This window comes from Canis lupus, chromosome 3 (assembly GCF_048164855.1).
Source record: "Canis lupus baileyi chromosome 3, mCanLup2.hap1, whole genome shotgun sequence".
Taxonomy (NCBI): Eukaryota; Metazoa; Chordata; class Mammalia; order Carnivora; family Canidae; genus Canis; species Canis lupus.
In genome coordinates this window covers 47,074,991-47,093,418 of record NC_132840.1, presented here as the reverse complement: position 1 = coordinate 47,093,418, position 18,428 = coordinate 47,074,991, and the positions used below count along the sequence as shown (strand labels likewise).

Genomic DNA, 18,428 nt, shown 5'->3' with positions numbered 1-18,428 from the left:
GCCAGCCCCGCGCCAGCCCCGCGCCAGCCCCGCGCCAGCCCCGCGCCAGCCCCGCGCCCCCGGCCGCCCTCCGCGCTTCTCTCGGCCCCGCCCCGCCGCCCCTCCGCCCAATGAAACTGGCCGCGATGATCAAGAAGATGTGCCCGAGCGACTCGGAGCTGAGTATCCCGGCCAAGAACTGCTACCGCATGGTCATCCTCGGCTCGTCCAAGGTGGGCAAGACGGCCATCGTGTCGCGCTTCCTCACGGGCCGCTTCGAGGACGCCTACACGCCCACCATCGAGGACTTCCACCGCAAGTTCTACTCCATCCGCGGCGAGGTCTACCAGCTGGACATCCTCGACACGTCCGGCAACCACCCGTTCCCGGCCATGCGGCGCCTCTCCATCCTCACTGGTGAGCGCGGGGCCCGGCGGGCGGCGGGCGGGGGGGGCTGCGCCACGGGGGGGGGGGGTCGGCGGTCCCCGGTCCCCAGCCGGCCCCGCTCCAGCTGTCCCCCGGGCCGCCGCCCTCACCGCCCCTTCTCCGCCCTCCGTGTCCCCCGTAGGAGACGTTTTCATCCTGGTGTTCAGCCTGGACAACCGCGACTCTTTCGAGGAGGTGCAGCGGCTCAAGCAGCAGATCCTCGACACCAAGTCTTGCCTCAAGAACAAAACCAAGGAGAACGTGGACGTGCCGCTGGTCATCTGCGGCAACAAGGGTGACCGGGACTTCTACCGCGAGGTGGAGCAGCGCGAGATCGAGCGGCTGGTGGGCGACGATCCCCAGCGCTGCGCCTACTTCGAGATCTCGGCCAAGAAGAACAGCAGCCTGGACCAGATGTTCCGGGCGCTCTTCGCCATGGCCAAGCTGCCCAGCGAGATGAGCCCGGACCTGCACCGCAAGGTGTCGGTGCAGCACTGCGACGTGCTGCACGGCAAGGCGCTGCGGAACAAGAAGCTGCTGCGCGCCGGCAGCGGCGGCGGGGACCCGGGCGACGCCTTCGGCATCGTGGCGCCCTTCGCGCGCCGGCCGAGCGTGCACAGCGACCTCATGTACATCCGCGAGAAGGCCAGCGGCGGCGGCCAGGCCAAGGACAAGGAGCGCTGCGTCATCAGCTAGGAGCCCCCGCGCCCGCGCCGCCGCCCGAGGAGGGCCCGTTTGTGTACGAGTCACGTCCGACGACCGGGCCGGCCCCGCGCCCCGTGCGCGCCGCCCGGCGTCTCCCCTCCCCGCGCCCGGGCCCGCGCGCCCCGGGGGGGCGCAGACGAAGGGACGGTCATCGGCCCTGGAAGGAAGGAGAACTGGCTCAGGCCGGGACTGCGCCCCCCTCTCGCGTCCCCCGCTGGCGCCTGCCTGCCCCGCGCCTTGGGGGCGCATGCCCGGCAGAGGGGCAATTCGGACAAAGACAAGAATGGGGAGGGGGGCAGAAGTTAATCAGCCTCCGTTAGGCCTTGGGGAACTTGTCCTGCCCTCCCCCCGCCCCCGAGGGTCAAGACGGGACAATGCGGCATTAGCTTGTCTGTGATTCTGGGTTGACAGCTATCGGAAGCCTCTGCCCTCCCGAAACTAGGGGGTGCGGGTCAGATCATAGCCAAGTGACTTGTTTACATGTGTGTGTGTGAAGTTGCACGAAGGAAAACACTGACACACAACTTGCACTTTAATAGTTCTGAGGTCATCATGGACACGAACAAACCCTTACCCAGCTGTTTGTACTGTGTGTGAGACCGTCTTTAAAGTTATTGTTTTTTTTTTATAATACAAAATAAAATAATTTAAAACAGAAGCCCATATGCTTGCTTTGCCTTTGGAAATGGCTGGAAGGCACAAGGGTGAGAAGGGAGGGGGTGGTTTTTACTTCTGCGCATCAGAGGAGTCTAACTCTCCCCAGATTGTCAAATGACCCTGGCATTCTGAAAATAGCATCAGCCCCCGTCGGAGAAAAGGCTCCAAAAAAAGCTCCAGATGATTGGGCCAGAGCCCTTCTATTTGGGAAGGGTTCCTTAGAAAGCCAGGGCAATCGAGGGGTTCAGGTCCTTCCTAGAGCTGAATATTTGCAGCCACAAGGGGCCTCCTGGCTGCGTCCCCAGCTGTTCTGTCCTAGACTCACTACAGGCCCAGGGCAATGAAAGGGCTCCGAACCTACCACTCGGGGTCCACTTGAGGTGTCACTAGGGTCCTGCTCACAAAATGGAGCCTTGAGAAATGGATCTGGTGTCAGGCCGGTGCAGGACCCACGTCCCCCAACTCTTCTCCGCCACACGGCAGTCTGGAGACAGTTCAAAATCCCCAGGCCCCCCATACCCTCCGGCCTTGAGAAGCACTTGCTGCCCTGGGGGCAGGTCTGATACCTTCTCTACCTCACGGTCTCCTTCTCTTTGGGAGTTGAGGGCACCCCTTCCGGACTCAGGACCCAGCTCTTTCTGCCACTTGTAACTGCAAGCTTGGGGCAAGTGATACCTGCCAAGCCTCAAATTCTTCATCCACAAGACAGAGCACCCTCTGGGTGGGGATACTGTGAGGAGTGAGGTGTTTGATAAGTACTTATTCCAAGTACCTGCCACCCAGCAAATAATTGGTGGCTCAGGGTGCTCAACCCTGGGAGGGGCATTCAGTATAGTCCCAAGGAGGGATTTCCACCCTGCTCCATGGAGGACTGCGCCCTGGGGACTGAGCCCAGGCCTGGCCCAGAGGGCCAGGCCCAGCTGGGAAGGATGACCCGTCAGGCCAACGGGGTCCTTGGGGACAGATGTCTCTCCTCAGGGCACTTACTCGGTTTTGACAGTGGTTTTGCCATTTGCGTGCTGAGAGGGAGGAGGTTCTCACCATACGTTCTGTCTCCCCTTAAGCAAAGTGAACATCTTCCTCTCAATTATCCAAGAGACATCCTATAATGAATTTCTCAGTACAAAAACCAAGGTGTCCCGAGAGCAGAGTACAAGTTCTTTTAATTATACTCTCGAAAAATGTCACAAGGCAAAACCCTGGAACACAGGGAAGATTCCGTCTCCCTCTGCCCTCGGAAGAGCCCTCATCCGTTTTAGCCGTGCGGAAAAGCCTCGCTGGTTATATTTCTAGATGCTTTGTGTTTCCTATTTGGTCAGAGCCTTAAAACGGGCCCACACTACCCTGAAATTTCAAGGCCATAACTGATTCAGTTAAATATAACAGTCCCACGGTGGGAGTGGTTGACTAGGCGGCTACCCACTTCAATTCAGAGCCCGCTCTTCTGTCCAAAGCCACTGAAACCGAATACCGCCCTTCACATGTCCCAGTGCCCCATGCACTAACCACCTTCTGACAGGTGGCTGTGGGGCAGCACAAATGGAACCCCTGCTAACATGTCCAACCAGTACTCTGCCAACGAGGTCAATCGGCGGGCATCTGTTAAGCCCCTGGCTTTCTCAGCACAGGTTATGTGCCCATTTCTAGATCTAAACAATATGTGACTACTTCTCACCTCGTCTTTAAGAGGCTAAGAGGCTGTCATGTCAGTTTGACAGTCAAGCGAAGAGCACGCAAATAAAAGTCCTGTTGGCAGAAATGAGGGACGTTCTGAATATTAATGAAACCAGAGTGGGGCTGCAGAACTCCAGGCTATAGGTGGTCGCCCTCCTTCATCCTTCAGAAGGGACTCGGAACTGATGGGTGATCAGAACGGTCACTGCAGCCACCCTTCTCTGAACAGTGCATCATGGTCACCTCTGCAGTGCAGTCAACGTTCGGTCGACTCTTCAGTGAGAAGGCCAGACGGGAGACTAATTTTTTAAACCAGGACAAGAGGAATCTGAAATGAAAAGAGGCAGGGCCCGCTCACCCGGAAGCCTGTGTGGAGACAATGGTTCTCTCCAGCCCGTGGGAAGCACCATGGGGTCTGAAGTGGTCTGGTCGTTCTCGAGCATTACAGGGCTGGATGAGCTGACTGCAGGGCACAGGAGACAAAGGGAGCAAGAGCTAAAAGTAACAGGACACGTAGGTGGCAGAGAACCTAAGACAGAAGGTGCCTGCAGGGCTCTGGGTTGACACCCCCAAAGACCCAATTATATTCACTGGCTCAAACATAAAAAGGAAACAAAGTTTTTCAGTGGGGGCGGGAGAGGGAGGAAGTCACCCTGTTGCAGTCCTTCAGAACAATATTCATGCTTTCCTGGTTTTCTTCTAATACTTGAAATCCATGCCCTATGAGTGCAGCTCCAATTTGTCCAGTGAATTCTATGCAAATGTTTCATGACACTGCTGTTAACAGAACATGTACCTGGTACACACGGAGCATACCCAGGGTGGGAGAAGAGGGAGGGCAGGAAGCAAAGAGGAGCCACCTTCTTTCCTCCTGTGCTCTCCCGATCTGCCAGTGGAGCCTGAATACACAGCAGATGGCCCCCTCCCCGGAAGCAGGAGCAGAATCCTCTACCCCCTCCCCAGCCTCCAGGAACATTCTTCCTTCCACCAGCAGGCACTCAAGTTATTATGCATCTAGACATATGGATATATACACTACAAGGAGGCCCTGACAAAGCCAAGCCTGCACGCTGGCTCCTCACATAGTCAATGCCAAGTTCAGCTACAGAAGCAGCTACAGCAGCAGCCCCCCACCCCCAGGCCTCTCGGTTACAAAGTTCACAGCTGGAGTCTGAAAGATCTACACTCTGAGGTGGTGTGTGTGTGGGGGGAGGGGGGGCGGACAGTGAGGACGCGTGGTCTCCCTTTTCTTTCTCAGGCATTCCTGGAAGGCGGCCTCATCTACTCCTTGGGGATCTCAAACATGCAGAGGCTCTTGTACTTCTGCAGAAGTTCATTCTTGGTTCTGACTTGCTCCCGGAGGCTCTGCAGCTGTTGCTGCTGCTGCTCAGGACTCAGGTGGATGCCCGGCATGGAGCTGATGACCTTCCGCATCTCCTGGAACTTGGTTTTCAGGGCGTTCAGGTCCTGGTGGATGTCTGGACTGTCCTTGTCCATACTGCAGGGGCAGAGGGCAGTCGTTAGCATTCATGGCTCAGACTGAGGATGAGCTGGCCCCTCACCTCTGTACCCCCCCCCCCCATCTCTTGCTATGTTCCCTTACTAGGCCTGTGTCCTCAGAGGGTAGGGATTGCTTCTTCCTCATGCAGCCTTAGGGTAGGCGTGTCACAGCTACCTGGTAGAAGGACCTGCACCCAGCTCAGCCACTGCAGCCCCCCTCAGCACACCCACACAATTGGAGGCTGAAACCCCATTTAGCTCAGAGCACAGAGACCATGTCTGCCTTGTTCGGAGCTGTACCCCCCATTCCTGGGCACTGTGGGCACTCAAGTCACATTTGTTGCAAGAATGAATGCTTGGCAAGTAAGTTCATCAATGTTTGCTGAATGAATGAACACTCTATTACCACCATCAGGTGACGAGCAACAGGCAAAACTTCCCAAAATACTACATTTCTTGTAACTGGGGACATTTCCAAGCCAATCAGGGGGCTCTATCAGCTACCAAGAGCTTAGTTTAGTGGATGTTTTGATGCTTGAACCTGTTAACATACGCATTCATTTCCACAGAGCTAGTCATAAATTTTATATTAGTTGCAAGCTACTGGAAATTTTTCAGCAGGTACAAAGTCTCCCCTCCCTATCTTGTAAATTCCTTGCCTTTGGGTCAAGCTGATTTTAAAGGCAGGACCATTTGCTTCATCTCATAGCTGGCTATTATTAGCCGTCCAGAGATCCGTGCTCCCCTGGCACTGCTAAATTAAAAACCAGAACAAAACCTTCGCCTAAGATCAAAGAAACAGCTTGCCAGTTGTTCCTATACATTTTTTAAAAGTTAGTAAGTGAATGAGCTTTTGAAAACAAACAGTTGGTACTAAAACTGAAAGCCAATTCAGTAGGCTGTTCTAAAAGTCACCCATTGAGGCGTAGGAAGGGGGAGAACTGTCAATGATCTTTTTTTTTTTTTTAAATAAATGTCCATTTCTGTTGGGAAATTTCAACCCAGATGGTGCTAATTCACGCTTATTATTCATCATTTCTCTGCTTACGCACACAGAATATCTCCATCTTCCCCGGCAATCCATTGGTTACGCTCACACCTGGCAAATGAGATGGGCCCTGTTCACTATTTATCAATAGCTCTAACTTGGAGGCAAGACTGGAGAATCATTCACTCTAGGGAATGTTAAACAGCCAAAGCTTTCTTGTTGTCATCTGATGCCCTCCCTTTACATATACAATTAATGATATACCTTATCCCGGTTTCTAGAGAGGAGTAATTGGTATTTACGAGAATTATATTTAGAAGGAAGAATTCCTATTTCAAAGGAAGGAAGAGGGGGCAACTTTTATTTTAATTATTTTAGATCTCAGCTCAAAACTACAACTCTGGATAGAAACCATCTGGACTTCTGAAATCCTTACACTTGGGTGACATATGTGCTAACACATTGTTACGGATATAAGTCCCAAGGGAGTTTTTAAATTAAAATATAGTTTTAAGAACACTGATTCACATCACCAATCTGAAAGGACACAGTAAAACAAACAAATGAAAAGACATAAAATCAGAATTTGGGGGATCCCTGGGTGGATCGCAGTTTGGCACCTGCCTTCGGTCCAGGGCATGATCCTGGAGTCCAGGGATCGAGTGCCACAATCAGGCTTCCTGCATGGAGCCTGCTTCTCCTCTGTGTCTCTCATGAGTAAATAAATAAAATCTTTAAAAAAAGAAAAAAATTTGGAAGGAAGTTAGGATCATTCAGCTCTGGAAACAAAAGTAACCTGGTCCCAAAGATTTAATTCTGAAAGAAAAAGTGGGCCATGCTTAGGACAGTCACTTCTGAAAATCCCCAAATCTCAAGGGTCATCCATTCCTCACTGGTGAGCTTTCAGTAAAGGAGCCACATAAAAGCTTGCCTGGAGGGAAGCTTCGGGGAAAGCGGGCCATGTAGCCCACAGCAAAGGCCCCCTCTGCAAGCCTCTCAGCCTGCCCTAGTTGGGGAAGGTAAATAACGTGGAACTCCTGGGGCGAGGAAAACACTTCATTCAAGAACTGGCTCGAACCAAGCGGGAACCTGCTAGGCCAGATTTACTGCGAAATATTCAAACCAAAAGAAATGAGACGCCAAAATATTGAGTGAATAAAAGCAGAAAGCTCCAAAGGGACCTGCCCTTGTGTTCAACATTAGTCATCAGCCAACTTTAGAAGAAAAAAAAAAAGGAGACTAGGCCAGGTCGAGAAGCATGAAAATTGTACACATAGGGCTTGGTTGGGGCACTTTGGTCCTGTTTATATTAGTTTTCTAAAATATGGACAAAAATACTACTGCTATGGCTAGATTGATGGGCCACTTCTCCATCTTTTGTGCACCTCCTGGGTCATACTCAGCATTATGGGCACACAGACATCCTGTATTCGTGTCACCAGACTCAGGGCAAACATCATAGGCTTATTTTATTAGGTGGCTGTGTTGAAGAGTGATGCTTCGCATAGGTACTAAGGAAAGCACAGCTTTCATTTTTAGTAGAGGTGCCTCGGGACGTGAAAAATGCCAACTGGCCTCAATGGGGCAAGTGTGTCCACTGGAAACTTAGAAGCAAAAGGAACCCAGAAAGGTACTGAAGCCAACTTCTTCCCAAACTTGAGCCCATGCAGTAGTATGACTGTTTCCCATTTCTTCCTCCTCAAAATTTCTGTAACCTTCAGTCCCAATGCCCCCACTGTCCTAGCTGACCACGCTGGGACCAGTCCTTCCCAATCTCTCCTCCTTCAGTGCTAACTGCAGGGGCTGGCATCTTTGTAAAATAATGGTGGGGGAGGGGTGTGGGGCTGTTGCTGTTTTATCTATGATTGTAATAGCTTGAGGGAAAAACATTTAGAAATAACAGACACCAAGGCTTAGAAAAGGAAGGTCCCTCTAATCCGTGTCCCAGAGAAACTTCTGTTAACATGTGGTATATATTACTTCAGACCGCTTCGAAATACAGGGTTACAAACACACACGTACCTTTTTGTTATTTCTTTGACCATTCTTGCTTTTTTCACTCAAGTTGCACTTGGTTGTCTTTCCATGTTAACACACATACACTTACACAGCTAAATTATTTGGCTATTGATGGGTATTTGGATGTTTGCAACTTATCACTTGTAATTGGAGTGGCAACGAACATTTTGTACCTGTAAGTACTTGTGCAAGTATTTTGGTAAGATGATTTCTCAGAAGTGAATTTCTAGATTGAAGGTGATATACATTAAAATTTTTAACAGACTGCCGAAACGCCCTCCAAAAAACCTGCACTGTGACAGGTGGACACAATGCTTATCCCACACACCCTTGACAACACTGGCTGTTGCTGAGCTAGCAGCCATGTGTGCTTCTCTGCTCCAGTTCTGCCAGCACCTAATATGTCTTTGGGACCGGGGCTCTGAACCTCAGACCCTTGCTTTTATTTTTATTTTTTTAAGATTTTATTTATTTATTCATGAGAGACACAGAGCGAGACCGAGAGAGGCAGAGACCCAGGCAGAGGGAGAAGCAGGCTCCATGCAGGAGCCTGATGTGGGACTCGACCCTGGGTCTCCAGGATCACGCCCTGGGCTGAAGGCGGCGCTAAACCGCTGAGCCACCTGGGCTGCCCCAGACCCTTGCTTTTAATCTGCAAGGCTTACATGTGAAAAATATTCCTTTCAGGGAAGGGCAATGAAAGGTTCTTCTGCTAAAAGAAATTTGAAGACAACACTGCTCTACAGAATAGGTTAGAACGTGTTCATCTACTTCTAGCTCTTCAGAGGCCAACAACTCCCCAGCCTGCCCCCCTTCCTGAATTTCCAGACCCTCGTGCCAATAGTTCCCATGTACTGTCTCCTTGGGAGTCTGGAGACACCTGCAAACGTCCAAAGTGGACTCACTGCCTCTTCAGGATACCGTAGTTCAGATGGAGGGCACCCCCATCCACATGACTGAGCTGAACTGGAACACTGTGCCCCCACATATGCTGAGTGCCCCATTCCTCATACTCGATGTACACCCAGCCGCCAGTCCTGCCCACTCCTCCTGCCTGCCCCTGCCTCCTCCTCCCACCGACTCCATTTCCTTCCTCCCCTGCCTCCCCCTCCCACCGCACCTCTTTCCAGAGCTGGGTCCTCTCTTTCTCCTGAAACCCTCTGCCCCACACACCTTTACAAAACCCAAGTCTGAGCTCCAATACTCCCAGACACCTGCTGGACCAGTTCATACTGGAAGGGGGCCCCTTAGGGCCGGCCACAAGCAGCCTGTGACCCTTCCAGGCTCACCTTCCCATTCTCCCCCAGACTCAGCGGAAATGCTCCACTGTGGCCCTCCTCACGCTGCACTAACTGCTGACCTGGGGGCCCGTGTTCCAGCAGGTGCTTAGTAAGTTATGCGGAATGAACCGAGATGAAGTGGCAGAGGAGCGAACAGGCTTGTAAGCTGGCCCAGAAATAATGCTTCCAAACAGTCTATAAATACTCCCTGTTTGGGTGCTCATTCTTTTCACTGAGATTTGGTTGAAGGAGAAATGAAGGGCAGAGAGGACTACAGTCAAACGAGTGCACACAAGCCGCATGGAGCCAGGGGGTTCTTTCACAGACTTCTCCACTGATATGGGGGCTGCTTCTTGCTCTGCCCGAGGACAGGCCTCAGCTGGCGTGGATGGGTGGTCAGATTAAAATAGGCCTTGTGAAGGAAGAAGCAGGTCAGTAACACCCCGTTTCCACAAAAGTGGTTTTGCCTGGGCTCTCAGGTCTTGCTGACCTGTCTGGACAACAAAGGGGCTCATTTTCAGTGATACAGCCTCTGCTTGAGAGGTGAAGGATGCTGTGTACCCATCATTTGAACTACCCTCTGTGGTGTCACAGATGGCTCCCCTTTACCTACACAGCAACCTAGAACATTTTAAGGAACTAGAAAATTTAACTAAAAAAAAAAAGTTTAAGAACCCATGTTGACAGAATACTTTTACTGGGTGAGCCACAATCACCAGGTAAGGCAGGGACAACAGCAACTCAGAATTCCTAGGCCAGGACACTTAGTTCCAGACTCAGATTAGATTTGGCAAGTCTGAGAGGGGAAAAAAGTTTTAACTCTCTCTGGTCCAACAAATCTCATCATTCCTCTTTGGTTCTCTTTTATTTTTTTAATATTTTAAAAAATTTATTCATGAAGAGATACATGGAGAGAGGCAGAGACACAGGCAGAAGGAGAAGTAGGCTCCCTTTGGGGAGCCCGATGTGGGACTCGAGCCCAGGGCCCCAGGATCACGACCTGAGCCAAAGGCAGACACTCAACCACTGAGTCACCCAGGTGTCCTTTCTCCTTGGTTCTACATGTACTTCTCTAATGTGATTTCTATACGTTAACAGGAAATGTCTCAAAGAGTTGGGAGCTCTAACATTCCTTACAGGCATAAAAATGACATTTTTCTTTCCCGTTTTCCTCATTAACATCAATTTAAAATAACACCAATATGTTATTTTGATCATTGTTCAACTAAGGGACAGACAGTAGGAGGAAGGGGGGTGCTGTGGAGCTTCCCTCTAGCACCAGGAAGGGTGCATCTCAGCCAGGATGACAAGAACCAGGAGCTCTCCGGTATAGGAGGCAGCCTCTGAGCAGGTCCATAAGCATATGTGGCCCTTCTCTGGACAGAGATGGTGGTGGGGGGGGGGGGGGCAGCACTCCTGAAGAGGGGCTTGGGGGACTCCATGCCCCCAAAGGTACTGGCGTCAGAACAACTTGCTCTGGGCCTCTAGGCTTTCTGTTGTGTGATCCAGGGAGGCCTTTGAAGATGGTCTGCACAGATCCCTAAGTGGAGAACGATATGGGAAGAATAGGGAGCCCTAGAGATTTCTGCGCAGAGAGAAATTCAACTGATAACATGCACAAGACTAATAAGAGAGGATAAAGGCAAAGAAACTAATTAAGAAATGACTATAAGATCCCCAAATGAGGTCAGATGACCTGGATCGTGACTGTTATTTACCAACAGGCTTGGAAGTAAAAGAGGCAGACAAAAGCCTAAATGTTCCACTGACCCAAACTTAGCACTTCATTTTCTAGCATCTCAGCCAGGCTACAGGAAACAGGCCAGGAAAGGTCAAGGTGCTATGGTAAATGCTGCCAAGAAAGAGGAAAGAAGGAAGAGATCATGAATTGTGCCAGGAAGATTTAAGAAGTAAAACAGTTTGATGCTAGAGAACAGAATGTCCGCAAGTAGCTCAGAAAACATACAGGGACTCCTTGTATATGGTGAAGGCAGTGGCTCCAGCAGAGAAAATAATGAATATTCAGTATGAACAGGGGGATGATGAGGCTCACGGAGGAAAAGTGAAGGCCCCCTTCCCTTTTCCATCAAAATACACTCCAGAAGCATCAAAGAAATGAAAGTGAAAGGGGTGCCTGGTTGGCTCAGTTGGTTAAGCATTGGACTCTTGGTTGTGTCTCAGATCATCACCTCAGGGTCCTGGGATTGAGTCCCACATCAGGCTCCACACTAAGCATGGAGCCTGCTTGAGATTCTCTCTCTCTCCTTCCACCCTGCCTTCCTCATGTGCATGGGCTCTCTCTCAAATAAATACATACATACATCTTTTTAAAAAAAAGAATTGAAAGTGAAAAATGAAATCATAAAAGTTCTAGGGAAAAGGGATTGATATTTATCATTTTATTATAGTGGGAAGGACTTGCTAACTAGGACTAAAAGCCAGAAGTCATAAAGGAGAAGCTTAACAAACCTGCCTCCATAAAGTGATATACTTCCAAATAACAAAAACAAAAACAAAAAAACTCAGGAACAAAGTTGAAAAAAAAGCCATAACTTGGGGGGAATATTTATAATATACTAGCCAGCCAAAGGCATACTTTTCTTCCTGTACAAAGAGGTCATTAAAAGAGGAGTAAAAAATAATGGGCAGTTTACAGAGGAAAAATACAAAGGACATAAAAAGTTGCATGTGAAAAGATGCTTTATCTGATGAGACACAGATCAATACAACATATCATCTCTGATCTATCAGATTAGCCTCAGTTAAAAAGTTCAATGGTGACAGCAGGGTATGGGGAAAAAGACATACATACACTGCTGGTAAAGCACACAGTGCCTTCTTTCTGAATTTGCTAACAGTGACCAAAATTTTAAATTCACATATTCCTTGGCTAGAAATTTACTCTATAGACTCTCAGAGTTTACAAGATGGCATTTACAAAGAGGGTCACTGCAGTGCTGACTGCAGTGGCAAAATGCCAAAAACACTGAAAGTGTCCTTGAGCAGGAACTGTTGAAAGAAATAATGGCATAATCAGGAAATGGAGTATGACGCAGTCAGGGGACCAGGGAGGGAGCTGGAAGGAGTGGGGGAGAGGCTCAATTGCTGTTTTGCATCGATGGGGGCTCTTCTATTATATCTGCAACTGCAATGTCTCATTTTATTTTATTTTATTTTTTTTTACAACAGCAATTTTTAAGTAATACTTTCTGGGTGGCAGATTTCTGGGCCATTTTGGGTTAATCAAAGCCGTCCAGGCCACAGCATTGTGTTCTGGAGAAAGGGCTACAATGATGAAGCTCTCTACATTTAGCAACAGCTATGAAAATGAAAAACGCCTGTACCCTCCACTCCAGCAATTCCACTGCTGAGGATTTACCTCATCATAAACGTACTCCAATACAAGGATGCTTGTACCCCAGCACTGCTGGCAATAGCAAAAATTAGAAAAACACGTAAATGTCCACAAACAGAAGACTGGTTACATAGCTGAGGGTGAGGCCACCTCACTGAAGACGGCCTTTGTGTGTGAGAATGGAAAAGTGCCCAAAACAGATTACTACGTGAAAACAGCAAAGTATAGTATGATCACAAATTCTATAAATGTTTTAAAAGACATGCATATATACGTTGCTCCTGAAAGGATATTTAAAATATTAACAGGGATGCCTGGGTGGCTCAGCGGTTGGGCACTGCCTTTGGCCCAGGCTGTGATCCTGGAGACCCAGGATCGAGATCCATGTCAGGTTCCCTGCATGGAGCCTGCTTCTCCCTCTGCCTTTGTCTCTGCCTCTCTCTCTCTCTCTCTCTCTCTCTCTCTCTCTCGCTCTGTGTTTCTCATGAATAAATAAATAAAATCTTAAAAAAAAAATTAACAGCAGTTAGGATTGGTGAGGGAACTTCACTTTACAGGATTCTGAATTTGCAACTGTTACTTTTTTCTTTTTAAGATTTTATTTATTTGAGAGAGAGAGTGAGAGAAAGAGCGCAGCAGCAGACGAAGCAGAGCAGGGAACAGAGGGAGACGGAGAAGCAGGCCCCTCATTGAGCTGAGAGCCCCAAGCGGGGCTCCATCCCAGGACCCTGGGATCATGACCTGAGCCAAAGGCAGACACTTCACCGACAGCCACCAGGCGTCTGTTACTTTTTCTTTTTTTTAATAAAAATTTTCTACAAACCTAATGATGTTGTAGTCTGAATTCTTTTTGGCAACAAAAAATGCTAAACTCACTTCAGCTTCTTTCTTATTATCCCCTGGGCAAGGAGTAAACAAATAATAAAAGGGCGCCTGGGGAAGCTATAGTAAAGGATGAGATAGAGGACGTGCATGACCCAGCAGGTCCTGGCCCTCATTCCTTCAGGCCAGGCCTGCCAGGACAGCGTCCTCACTGGCTTTCCCACCTTGGGCAGAGATGCTACCTCCATCTGGAACACGAATCCGACTAAGGCCCAGTGGTTGGAAGGTCTCACCAGCTCCCCAGTCCTCAGAGGACAAAAATCTCCCTCCTTGTGGGGGATGTGCTGTCCTCTGTATGCTGGCTCTTGCTCTCAGAGCAGATCTCCCTTACTAGCCTGCATTTATCTATTAATTTTAAATATTTTATTTATTTGAGAGAGAAAGCACAAACAAGGAGAGGGAGAAGCAGATGCCCTGCTGAGCAGGGAGCCCTTCGTGGGGCTCAGTCCTAGGACCCTGGGATCACGACCTGAGCTGAAGGCAGACACTTAACTGATTGAGGCCCCCAGCCCCACCAAACTGCGAGCTAGCCACACAAGTTCCATCTTGCTTCTTGGCCTCAGCCCCTTGCCCATGATCTTCCTATACCACTTCTCCTCCCTTTCACAATTTAAGAGTACATCGGCATCCCTACACATATTCTAAAATCACATCCTAGCTTTTTTTTCATGATGAAAGCATCTTTCTCTCAATGACCATTTCTCTGGATTTTTGCTCTTCTGTTTTGTCCTATATTTTGCTAGGGTTTTTCTTCACATACTTAGTGACCCTGGATGCCAAGTCATAAGGTTAAGAGTAAAATACTATTTGGATTATGTGTATAATTTACTGCTTTCACCATACTAAATCAAAGAAGAAAAAGATGTGATCCTATGATAAAGAAAATGTAGATTACTTTGACTTGGATCAGATGTGGAGGGGGAAGCTGAATGCCCACAGAAAACATAATTATATTCTTTTAGTAAAAAGCATAGTATAAAGAAATAATGGAGAATATTGAAAAAAAAAAGAATAAAACACTAAAAAGCTTAATGGAAACTCTTTTTTTTTTTTTTTTTTAAAGATTTTATTATTCATTTGAGAGAAAATGAGAGTGAGGGCACGGCCAGAGGGAGAGGGAGAGAAAATCCCAAGCAGACTCCGTGCTGAGTTGTGGAGCCCAATCTCACAAGCCTGAGATCATGACCTGAGCTGAAACCAAGAGTCAGACACTTAACCAACTGAGCCATCCAGGTGCCCTGACTTAGTGGAAACTCTTAGTGATACTTCTTCACTTTCTTAAAATGAACTAAGTTCTTCCTTGGAGAGCTCCCAAAGTCTTTCTTTTGGGCTGATGAGATACCCCAGAGAAGGTATCTCTGTCTCTTTGGCTGCCAGTCTAAAAGCCAACCCAAGACTAGGTTTGGGTCTCAGTATTAAGTTTGTGAAGTTTCTCTTAATCCCTCTTTTCAGTATGGCTCTCTTTCTCCAACTCCTGCCATGTGCCTGGTGTTCTCCAGTCCAGAGACACTCTGGCTTATTTTTAAAAATAAATTTTGGGGGGAGAGTAATCCTTGGTCTGCCAAGATGGAAGATGGGCAGTCACCATCTGCTTAGAGTGGGGAAGAAGGCTATGGGATCTGATTCTTACACAGACTTTAAGTAATCCTCCTGTTCTAGTCTCACTTTCACCTCTATTTCCAGGAGTCCCTGACACTGCCAATTCCTGAGCTTTGGGGAGAAGCCATGGTCAAAGGCAGCTGTGTCTGGATGGTTCTGGGGGCTCATAGATGGATTAGCCTTTAGCCATCTGCTTTGTGACAACAGCTGTTCTTTTTGGTTTTATGCTTAAAAAAAAAAAACACTCCTCACTGTCCTTTCAGAGAGTATAGAGATAAACACATGTGATCAACCTGCCATCTTTCACAGAAGGCTGCTCTTGAGTATACCTTACAGCAATCTTAAAATTTAAGTACTGTTATTCCATTTCGCCAAAGAGACTCAGAGAAGCTAAGTCATTTGACCAAGATGACCTAGGCCCTACACAATAAAGCTGTAATTTAAATGTTTCAGGTCCACTGTTATTATTCACGTATGAGAGATAAGAAAATAAGGCCTAGAAAGGTTATGTTTTAATAAGATTACAAGGCCCACTTATAATCCAGCATTGCCCTGAGATTTGGGGGTCTCCATGTGTGATTTTTTTTTTTTTTTTTTTTTGCCATCGCACTGCTCCCTAGAAGTGCCACTTGATGATCACAGGATAATGAGAACAGAACAGAGTCTGTTTTACCCTATAAACGGTATGTTCACACCAAGTGAAGCCAAATGAAGGCAGGGTCTAATGTGAGAACAAAGGCTTTCCAGCTGTTTAAAAAGGGGTGGAAGCATGAGGTCATCCCACAGCAAGTGAATCTAGTCCGGCTAAGCTCAAAAGCTAGGCCAGTAACAAACAAGACTTTCATGTTGTAGGTAGCAAGTCCATTTCAGCAAGACACCCAAGAGCGCATTAATGCTCACTTGAATGTCACGGTAACAGTGACTTTGCTTTCATTTACTTTGTTTTGGTTTTTAATGGCTGAATAAGTTATGAGCCTGGTTTACCCTTGTATCATGTGGATATAAATAAGGTATCAGCAGAAATAATTTAGGAAAGCATGGGGATCACGGAGCCTTTTGGCTGCACTACTTTTTTTCTTTTACAGAGTCAGTTTGAAAATTCAGGCTATAATCTAAAGACTGGCCAAAAGAAAGACAAGTCGGCCAGCCTGGGGAGCTCAGCTGGCTGAGTGTGGGACTCTTGATTTCCGCTCAGGTCATGATCTCAGGGTGGAGGGATCCAGCCCTGCCTGCTCAGCAGGGAGTGGGCATGAGATTCTCTCTCCCTCTGCTCCACCAACGCTTGTGCTCAAGCTCTCTAAAATGAATAAATCAATCTTGGGAAAAAAAAAAATGAAAATCACCCTTTTTGGCACGATGTAAGAACAGTCCTACAGGGCCAACTTCTATCTTTGTTTCTTCTAAGTTCACTATCATCAACCCTCCAAACTCTCTGAAATAGGGGTCATTTCCATCCCTGTCTTTTTTTCCTTCAAACTGATAAGCAATGTTGGGGGAGGGGGGAGGAGAAGTTGGCCCTCTTTATTGTGTACATTCCACGGACTTAGCAGTGTGCCACACAAGGAAGATGATCCATATCTGCTGGATGTGTTGAAAAGACAACACCCAAGTGTTACTCCTCTATTACAGGTGCGAAAACCGAGGCTCAGAGACGCTTGACTTGCTCCAGGTCACTAAGATGCAAACTTGAGTCGTCTGACTGCAGAGCCTTCATTTTTAAGACTATCGCCTGGCCATCGTGAGGTCTGGCAACTCTCTCAGGGTTCAAACGTTTGCCGAACTGACGCTGTGACCAGGTGTGGTCGTGGGAAAGGCCTCCTGCCCCTGGCTCTGTTTCCCCAGCGGTAAAATGGGGCTGTGCCCGAGAGCACCTAGGCCTTTGCCGCTCGGAAACACGAGACGAGAAGCGGGAGGGCGTGTCGTGGCTGGTCCTCTCTTGGGCTCTTACCATTTGATGATGTTGTGAACCAAAGGTAAAAAGGAGTAATTCTCCTCCTCCTTCACGCCGGCCGGTGACTGGGGCCTGGTTGCCGGCGACTGCTGCGGCTGAGGCACGGCGACCGGAGGCGGCGGCTGCGAAGGCGGCAGCGGCTTCGTCTCGGGCAGCGACGGCTCGGCCGGCGGCGGTAACGCATCCTCGGCCTGTCGCCCGGCGGCCACCCCGGCGGAGGCCATAGCGCTCGGAACCGCGCCGGTCGGGCAGCAGGACCCCAACGGTCAGCTTCTCAAAAGCGTCGCGGACCTCAGACGTCACCGCTCTGCGCCCGCGGTGGGCGGGCCCTGGAAAAAGGTTGTGCGCGTGCGTACTAGGGTGTGGGCGGGGCAATATCCTGGGGGCGTGGCTGATGTTACTAGGCAACGGGCGATTGACGGATTTGGTTGTAAGTAGAGGCAGCTAGATTATTAAATAGTCAGAAACAGATCCATTTGAGACATAACATTCTTATTCACACGACAAAAAGGGTCCAAAAGCAACTAGTACAGGAAAGCTGAGATGCATGACTCCGCAGGGCCCCGCCCTCGGAGAAGGCCTCCCGACCACCTTGAACCACATGCAGAGTAAACAACTTCCTGCTTTGTGTAAAGCATTGGGCCCTACGGGCATTGAGAATCCAGAGATGGAGGGCCTACACCTCCTACACCTCGCAGATGCCTCCAGGAGGACAGGCAGCAAACCCTGACCCAGCTGAAGTGTGAGACTGTGTTAGCCCAAAGGGGCAGAGACAAAGTAAAGTGAGTCTCTAAAAGCTCCCCAAGCCTAGATAGGGAGGAACTCATAATTCAACATTGCATTTTCTGGATGGCAGATGCAGTATTAAATGTGAAGTAGTGGGTAGGAAGGCTGTCCTGACTTCAAAACAAGGCAGAAGGGGATTGACTAGTGCCAAGAATAAATGCATCCTACAGGAAAGTCCACCTCGGGTATTCTCCATACGGGCAGGCCAGTTCCTTGAGCTCCTAGGTCTGTTTCCTTAACTGTAAAATGCTTACTCCAGGGTCATAGCAAAGCCTAAATTGTTTTCTAACTTCAGGTACATGGCTGACCTCCAAAGGTCTGGTTTGTCCCCAGGATCCTAGGTCAAAAACATGGTGGTGATGTAATTATATTTCTCAAAACAAGTGTGATATGGGGGCTGTATAATAGATTTCTGGGCAATGGGACACCCATCCTAAGCTCAGCTAGTCAGTGGGAGAGGACATGAGCTAGGAAAGCCCCAACCTTTCAAAGTCTACCATCAAGGGTCTTAAAGAGAGGCAAGGAGGCCCATATTCAGGTGGCAAGATGAGCTGGAGCACTTAAGAGCAAGGGGGCTGATTCCAGGGAAAGCATTGATGCTACTATTTTCAGATGCATCAGGAAAGG

At 48.8% G+C, this 18,428-nt stretch overlaps 2 protein-coding genes and 1 long non-coding RNA gene across 4 annotated transcripts; 2 read left to right on the top strand and 1 right to left on the bottom strand.

Moving 5' to 3' along the window:
- Positions 1-30: 30 nt before the first annotated feature.
- On the top strand, positions 31-1,768 carry RASD1 (ras related dexamethasone induced 1). 2 transcript variants are annotated; one of them, XM_072820843.1, is made up of 2 exons: positions 31-396; positions 622-856. In XM_072820843.1, the coding sequence occupies exons 1-2, from the start codon at positions 111-113 to the stop codon at positions 702-704; spliced, it is 369 nt and encodes a 122-aa protein (XP_072676944.1). In that variant the 5' UTR covers positions 31-110; the 3' UTR covers positions 705-856. The 2 variants fall into 2 exon arrangements, with proteins under 2 accessions (XP_072676944.1, XP_072676943.1); XM_072820842.1 differs by having other exon boundaries at positions 35-396; positions 548-1,768.
- Positions 1,769-2,913: 1,145 nt separating this feature from the next.
- MED9 (mediator complex subunit 9) lies at positions 2,914-17,319 on the bottom strand. Its single transcript, XM_072820844.1, has 2 exons — positions 17,013-17,319; positions 2,914-4,939 (listed from the first exon to the last, which is right to left on the bottom strand). The coding sequence occupies exons 1-2, from the start codon at positions 17,237-17,239 to the stop codon at positions 4,723-4,725; spliced, it is 444 nt and encodes a 147-aa protein (XP_072676945.1). The 5' UTR covers positions 17,240-17,319; the 3' UTR covers positions 2,914-4,722.
- On the top strand, positions 7,422-10,525 carry LOC140630507 (uncharacterized). Its single transcript, XR_012028264.1, has 3 exons — positions 7,422-7,559; positions 8,636-8,699; positions 9,256-10,525. It is a non-coding gene; the product is annotated as an uncharacterized lncRNA (long non-coding RNA).
- Positions 17,320-18,428: the final 1,109 nt, after the last annotated feature.